Source organism: Nomascus leucogenys, chromosome 24, assembly GCF_006542625.1.
Source record: "Nomascus leucogenys isolate Asia chromosome 24, Asia_NLE_v1, whole genome shotgun sequence".
Taxonomy (NCBI): Eukaryota; Metazoa; Chordata; class Mammalia; order Primates; family Hylobatidae; genus Nomascus; species Nomascus leucogenys.
In genome coordinates, this window is record NC_044404.1 from 19,023,805 (window position 1) to 19,030,857 (window position 7,053).

Sequence of the window (7,053 nt, forward strand, 5' to 3'; positions counted from 1 at the left end):
GTGGCGCATGCCTATAGTCGCAGCTACTCAAGAGGCTGAGGTGGGAGAATCACTTGAGCCAGGAGATGGAGGTTGAGTGAGCTGAGATCCTGCCACCGCGCTCTAGCCTGGGCAATAGAGTGAGGCCCTGTCTGAAAAAAAAAATGCGAAAACTAAAATAAAATTGTTATAAGGTTAACACAGAAAAATGTGTTCATACTCTTAGGTTAGGCATTGATTTCTTAAACAGGACACAAAAAGCAGTAACCATAAAGGAAAAGATTGATAAAGTATAACTTCATTAAAATTAAGAATCTCAGGCCGGGTGCAGTGGCTCATGCCTGTAATCCCAACCCTTCGGGAGGCCAAGGCAGGTGTATCACTTGAGCCTAGGAATTCCAGACCAGCCTATGCAATGTGGCAAAACCCCATCTCTACTAAAAATATAGAAAACAGCTGAGTGTGGTGGCACTCCCCTGTAGGTCCCAGCTACTTGGGGGCTGAGGCAGGGGGATCACCTGAGCCTTGTGAGGTCAAGGTTGCGGTGAGCTGTGATTGGGCCACTGCACTCCAGCCTGGGCAATGGAGTGAGATCCTGTCTCAAAAAGAAAAAAAAAAGAGACTCTCCATTCATGAAAAAACACCATAAAAGAGTGAAAACACAAGCTACAGATTGAAAAAAGGGAAATGCAATACATATAAATCCTAGAAAGGAGGCATATCCAGAATAAAGTATTACAAATCAACAGGAAAACAAGCATATCAATGAAAACTGGATAAAAAGGTTTAACAGGCACTTCACAAAAGAGGACATATAAATGGCAATAAAAGATACTCAATCTCAATGAAACCATGCTGATATGTTACTGCACCCCTACTAGAATGGCAAAATAATTTTTAACCGACAGGCATCAGCGAGGATGTGGGGTAACCAGCATATCCCTGCTAAATGGTACAACTACTTCGGGAAAATGTTCAACAATATGTAATACTAAAGTTTTATCATTCATATACCTCTAAAACCAACAACTCCACTCCTACAAATATACCCCAGTCTAGTAATGTTCTATTTCTTGATCTGTGGTGGTTCACTTGGTCAAAATTCATTACTCTTTTTTTTTTTTTTTTTTTTTTTTGAGACAGGGTCTCACTCTGCCATCCAGGTCGGAGTGCACTGCCATGATCACAGCTCACTGCAATCTTAACCTCTCGGGCTCTGGTGATCCTCCCAACTCAGCCTACCGGGCAGCTGGGACTACAGGCACACACCACCACACACAGCTAACTTTTGTATTTTTAGTAGAGAAAGGGTTTTGCCACATTGCCCAGGCTGGTCTGGAAACCCTGGGCTCAAGTGATCTACCCACCTTGGCATCCCAAAGTGCCGGGATTACAGGTGTAATCTACTGCGCCCGGGTCACCTGCACATTTAAAATTGTGAACTTCTTCTCTATACTTCAGTAACTTTTCCAAGATTTCTTTGACGCAAAGTTCTCAGAAATCTTAAAGCTGGCATTTCAGAATAGAAAAAAAATAGCTTCTAGTTCACTAGTGAAATTTTACTAATAATGAAACAAAGCTACTAATGCGTATCAGCTCCGAACAGATTAAACACTACCAGCAGATCTTTTCTTTAACTTCGTGAATCACTGGCATTCTTTTGGCAAAGAAAGGATGAACAACACTGTAACCCAAAGAAAAGGTACCACTGCCAGGAAAGACTTCCTTTTGAAAGCAGCTCTAGCAGCAAAAGATAGGAGGAAAGCAAGGAAACCAGGCCAAACGTCTTGGTTAACTCTTCGGCGAAAGGCCGCCAAATAAGATGATCTAAGAAGCCAGCCAGCCAGCCAGACACAGGGAACTCACAGCAACTCCTCGGAGCGCAAACAGCAACCCCACAATCCAACCCACCCGAAATCCTGCGGTTCATTTGAGGCTTGCCCCGCTAGTCAGGAGGTGATTCAGTGCTGGCTACAAACGCTCCTCATGTGCATCCTGGACCTGGCACACCTGGCTTGCCCATCACCAGCCTGGAGACACCGCCAGGAGCAGAAGCCCGGAGGCCAGAAAAGACCCCAACTTTGCAAGTCAGGGGCGCGAGCGCTCTGGCCTCTCAGGTCCGCAGAGGGAACCTATTTCCGGCCTCGAGGGTGGGGTGCGGGGTCAGTGTCCTCTACAGGATATAGGAGGACGTGCCCCCGAAGCTGCTCCGTCCCTCCACCCGCTGGGATGCCACAGAACACCTGCCAGCGAGTTTCTTCCCCAGCGCCCACGAGAGGTGGGCTGCGAGCCGCAGCGGCAGGCGAAGAATCCAGCGCAGGGAACTCAGGCCCCGGCGATGCACCAGCCCCCACACCCCCCACCCGCGCTCGCGCAACAAAACTTGCACGGCCGCGCCTCGACCCAGCTGTGCGCCCGCGGGTCCCGGATTCACCGCCCGCCCAGCCTGGCGCAGCGCCCTCACCTCAGAAACGCTGGGTGGACTTCGCGGTAACTTCCCATCCAGACGGCAGCCGGCAGCCGCGCCGGCGCGCCTCGGCCCAGCTCCTGGCGCCGCGGGTCGCCAGTCCCGCGTTCCCGAAAGCACGGCGCTCGCTCAGAAGCTCAGGCAGCCTCGCGACCCTCACTTACCCCTCCCAGTACCGCCGCTGCCTCAACCGCCAGCCCCTCGACTGCGCCTGCGGCCCACTGGCTTCTCAGGGTCCTGATTGGCGCGTCAGGAGAACCCAAGGCGCAGGCGCGGCGGGGCCTTAAAGGGACCGGGCCGCCTCTATTGCACAATGGGTTCGAGCACGTTAGGGGCCCTGCGGGCCGAGAAAAGCAGTAACCGAGGGGATGCACCGAGTGCAGCTGGGACTGGGAATCCCTCTCTCCCCTCCGCCTCTCCTTAAAAGCACCAGCCCTCGGCCCTCCAAATCGCTGATTTCCCAGGCCACTTGAACTGCCCCTGCCATGTTAAAGAGGCAGGAGACACCCCCTTCGGGGACTGGAGTGTCACCGCGTGCCCAGATTTTATTTTTCTCTAAAAAGACAGTATATTTACATGGTTCAAAATTCAAATAGAGCCAGGCTTGAGCCCTGGAGTTCGAGACCAGCATGGACAAAAAAGAGAGAGCCCCGTCTCTATTTAAAAAAAAAAAAAAAAAATTCAAATAGTACAGAAAATTGTAAAGTTAAAATAGGCATCTCTTCCATTCCTGTCTCCCAGTCTCACCCTGTAGGAAATCTGTGGGATGCTGTTGCCTATGAATCCTTCCAGGGATATTTTATGTATGTTTTCGCTATTTTTTTTTTTTTTTTTTTTGAGATAGAGTCTTGCTCTTGTTGCCCAGGATGGAGTGCAATGGCATGATCTTGGCTTACTGCAACCTCCACCTCCCAAGTTCAAGCTATTGTCCTGCCTCAGCCTCCCAAATAGCTGGGATTACAGGTGTCCACCATCATGTCTGGCTAATTTTTGTATTTTTAGTAGAGACGGGGTTTCACCATGTTGGCATGGCTGGTCTAGAACTCCTGACCTCGAGTCTTGCTCTGTCACCCTTGCTGGAGTGCAGTGGCACAATCTCAGCTCACTGCAACCTCCGCCTCCCAGGTTCAAGCGATTCTCCTGCCTCAGCCTCCCGAGTAGTTAGGACTACAGGCGTGTGCCACCACACCCAGCCTCCCTTCCCATTTGGCACGTGCCAGCCACGTGCCAAGTCCCAGGCCCCAAACTGGTTAGGGGTCAGGAAGACCGTTCCAAAGAGCTCACACAGAAGCTCAATCCTAACTCTCCACCAAGGTGGGCGACACCATGGGGCTGCAATGCCTGCTTTTGTGCTTTTCAGGCACCTCCCCCAGTGCTGCCATGGATCTGGCCGGTACCCCATCCCACCCTGCCACATCTCAGGGGCAGCTGCAGCTCACCAGAGCCTCAAGCTTCTCGGTGAGGTCCTGGTTGACCTGATCCTTCTCCAGATTCTGCTTCTGAAGATGCCCCACTGCCAGGCCCAGGTCTGTCACTCTGGAGTTGGGGGAACAACAGAGGTGAGTGGGGGACCACCCCTGCCTCTCAAATCCACTAGCTCTGTGTCCGCCATGCTTCTCCAAACCCGAGGCAGGGACCCTAACATCCACCTCCCTGGCTGTGTGACCTTAGGCAAGTCCCAGCTCCTCTCCACACCTCACACTTCTCATCTGTGAAATGGGAATGAGGTTCCCACCAGCTTTATCTCATGGGAAAGCACTCGAGGACTTGTCCAGGTGGCAGGAATAAGGGGCAAAAGTTCTTTTTTTTTTGAGACAGAATCTCGCTCTGTCATCCAGGCCGGAGTACAGCGATGTGATCTTGGCTCACTGCAACCTCCGAATCCTGGGTTCAAGCGATTCTCCTGCCTCAGCCTCCCTTGTAGCTGGGATTACAGGAACGCGCCACCACACCCGGCTAATTTTTGTATTTTTAGTAGAGACAGGGTTTCGCCTGTCGGACAGGCTGGTCTTGAGTTCCTGACCTCAGGTGATCCCCCCACCTTGGCCTCCCAAAGTGCTGGGATTACAGGTGTGAGCCACCGCACCTGGCCACAAGTTCTGTCATCGGAGGCTAAGCTGTTTATGATTTACACAGGGCAAGTGCCTTCGGAACCTCAGTGGGGTGCTTGGGAAAACTGGCTGAGCTCACAGAGGAAGGCCCTGCCCCTAGTGAACAGATGCTCCCTTCTCCCCAACTCTCCAGTTTTACCTTCTGCAGGGACGCCTGCCTCGTGCAGCACCCACCAGGTACCCACCTGGCACTGAGGTCAGCCTTGTCCAGGTCGCTTTGCATCTGCTGCTGGGCCAGGTCCTTCTCGCGGAGCACCTTGTCCCGCAGCTGCTCCTCCAGCTGGGCCTGCAGCAGGGCCTGCTTCTCCAGGGCTGCCTCGGCCCAGCTCTCTGCCAGCCGTAGGCCTGTGCTCAGTCCCAGGCCCGCCTCCTGGACAGCTCATGATGTCCTGGCCAGCTCCCCTCCCAGCTGCAGCAGGTCCCTTGGGGAGAGAGCACAGGCTGGGAATGGGATGGGGCTCACTCCCAACTACAAATTAAAACTACACGGGGGCCGGGCATGGTGGTTCACACCTATAATCCCAGCACTTTGGGAGGCCGAGGCAGGCAGATCATCTGAGGTCAGGAGTTCGAGACCAGCCTGGCCAACATGGTGAAACCCCATCTCTACTAAAAATACAAAAAGTTAGCCAGGCGTTGTGGCTCATTCCTGTAGTCCCAGCTGCTTGGGAGGATGAGGCAGGAGAATTGCTTGAACCTAGGAGGTGGAGGTTGCAGTAAGCTGAGATCATGCCACTGCACTCCAGCCTGGGCAACACAGCGAGACTGCATCTCAAAAAAATAAATAAATAAAAATAAAAATAAAAACTACACTGTGCTGGGTGTGGTGCTATGCACCTGCAGTCCCAGCTGTGCGGGAAGCTGATTCAGGATTGCTTGAGCTCAGGAGTTTGAGGCCAGCATGGGAAACATAGTGAGATTCTATCTCAAAAACTATAGAGGAAGAAAAAAAAAAAAACCCTACACTGGGATACCATTTGTCCACTATCAGATTGGGGAGGGAAAAAAAGGGTCACATAAACACATAGGGAGGGGCTCTGGGGTAACAGGCGCTCCCCTACACAGCTGGTGGGAGGGTGAGTACAACCACAATGGAGGGCACTGAGGGAGAGCTCCGAAAACTATGCATGCATAAGACCTTCCCCACCAGCTACTCCTCTAAGAACGTATCCAAAGATATACCCCAGCACAGAGGAGATGGCTTGTGAACAAGGAGGTTCACTGCAGCATTGCTCATGTAAGAAATCCTGGTGACAACCTAAATGTCTATCAAAATGGGACTGCTACTAAGTACACAATGGTACATCCATTCAGTGGAACACTCTGTGGCCAAGAAAAACCAGTGGAGAAGTTCTTCCTGGCCTGACACAGAGCCACCTCCCAGTTATAACTAGTAGGTGAGGAAAGCATCTTCAAGAACTGTGAAGATGAAATTTTACCAGGCATATATACAAAAAGGTGTATGTGTGTGTGTGTAATCTGCTTTATTTGCTTATATAAAATAACCCTGGAAGGTCACTTAAGAAACTGATAGGCCGGAAACGGTGGCTCACGCCTGTAATCCCAGCACTTTGGGAGGCCGAGGGGGGAGGATCACCTGAGGTCAGGAGTTCAAGACCAGCCTGGCCAACATGGTGAAACCCCATCTCTACTAAAAATACAAAAAATTAGCTAGGTGCAGCGCCTGTAGTCCCAGCTACTCAGGAGGCTGAGGCAGGAGAATCGCTTGAACGCAGTTCTCGCTCGCTGCACTGCACACTCTCCTCCTGCAGTGCCAGCTCTGCCTGGACCCTGCTCAGCCGCCCATCCACACTGCACCAGGCTGCAGCCACCACCCACACCATCAGGCATGGCCAAGCACAGCCCCGAGACCCAAACCAGGTCACAACATGTCCAGCCTGCACTCCACCTAGTGCAGGGCCAGACTGTCTGCACCCTTCATAGTATGTGGGTCTGCACACAGGTGAGGCTGTCCAAGGAGGGTCCTCTTGGAGACAGCCCGAGTCAGGTCACGGGGGCCATGGCAAGGTCAGAGGCCAATCCCCCGGCTCCTGCCTTAACTGCCCAAAACACAGGAGAGAGAACAGGGACCCCGAGGATCACACTTACCTTCCTCACTCTCAGCCACCACCTTCTGCAGCTGCCTGGCCCTCAAGGTTGCGCTGTCCCTCTCAGCCTCCATCTCGGCCAGCTGGCGATTCAGTGATGCAGGAGACACGGGCCACCCCAGACATCTCACTCACCCCCAAATGCCATCTCACTCACTGTCATCCCTGCCTTTCCCAACAGCCCTCAGAATCAAGCCCAACTTATCTGCTATAGCTTAGGGGCCTTCTCGCCCATCCCGGCTGAAACCCTCTTACCCTTTACAAACTGGCCACCCTGCATCCCCCATGTCTAGAACATTCTTTGTCCCAGCCCTAGGGCCTCTGTACATGCTGCTCCCCCATTCCCCATGGTGTCTCTTTGACTGGTCCATCCTTTAGGGCCATCCCC

At 52.4% G+C, this 7,053-nt stretch overlaps 1 protein-coding gene and 1 long non-coding RNA gene across 2 annotated transcripts; one reads left to right on the plus strand and one right to left on the minus strand.

Annotated features, from left to right (window-relative positions):
- Positions 1-1,359: 1,359 nt before the first annotated feature.
- On the plus strand, positions 1,360-2,974 carry LOC115833012 (atherin-like). The gene is made up of 2 exons (XM_030805502.1): positions 1,360-2,664; positions 2,706-2,974. The coding sequence occupies exons 1-2, from the start codon at positions 1,966-1,968 to the stop codon at positions 2,868-2,870; spliced, it is 864 nt and encodes a 287-aa protein (XP_030661362.1). The 5' UTR covers positions 1,360-1,965; the 3' UTR covers positions 2,871-2,974.
- A 610-nt stretch (positions 2,975-3,584) lies between these two features.
- LOC115833019 lies at positions 3,585-6,752 on the minus strand. Its single transcript, XR_004028445.1, has 3 exons — positions 6,667-6,752; positions 4,743-4,979; positions 3,585-3,982 (listed from the first exon to the last, which is right to left on the minus strand). It is a non-coding gene; the product is annotated as an uncharacterized LOC115833019 (long non-coding RNA).
- Positions 6,753-7,053: the final 301 nt, after the last annotated feature.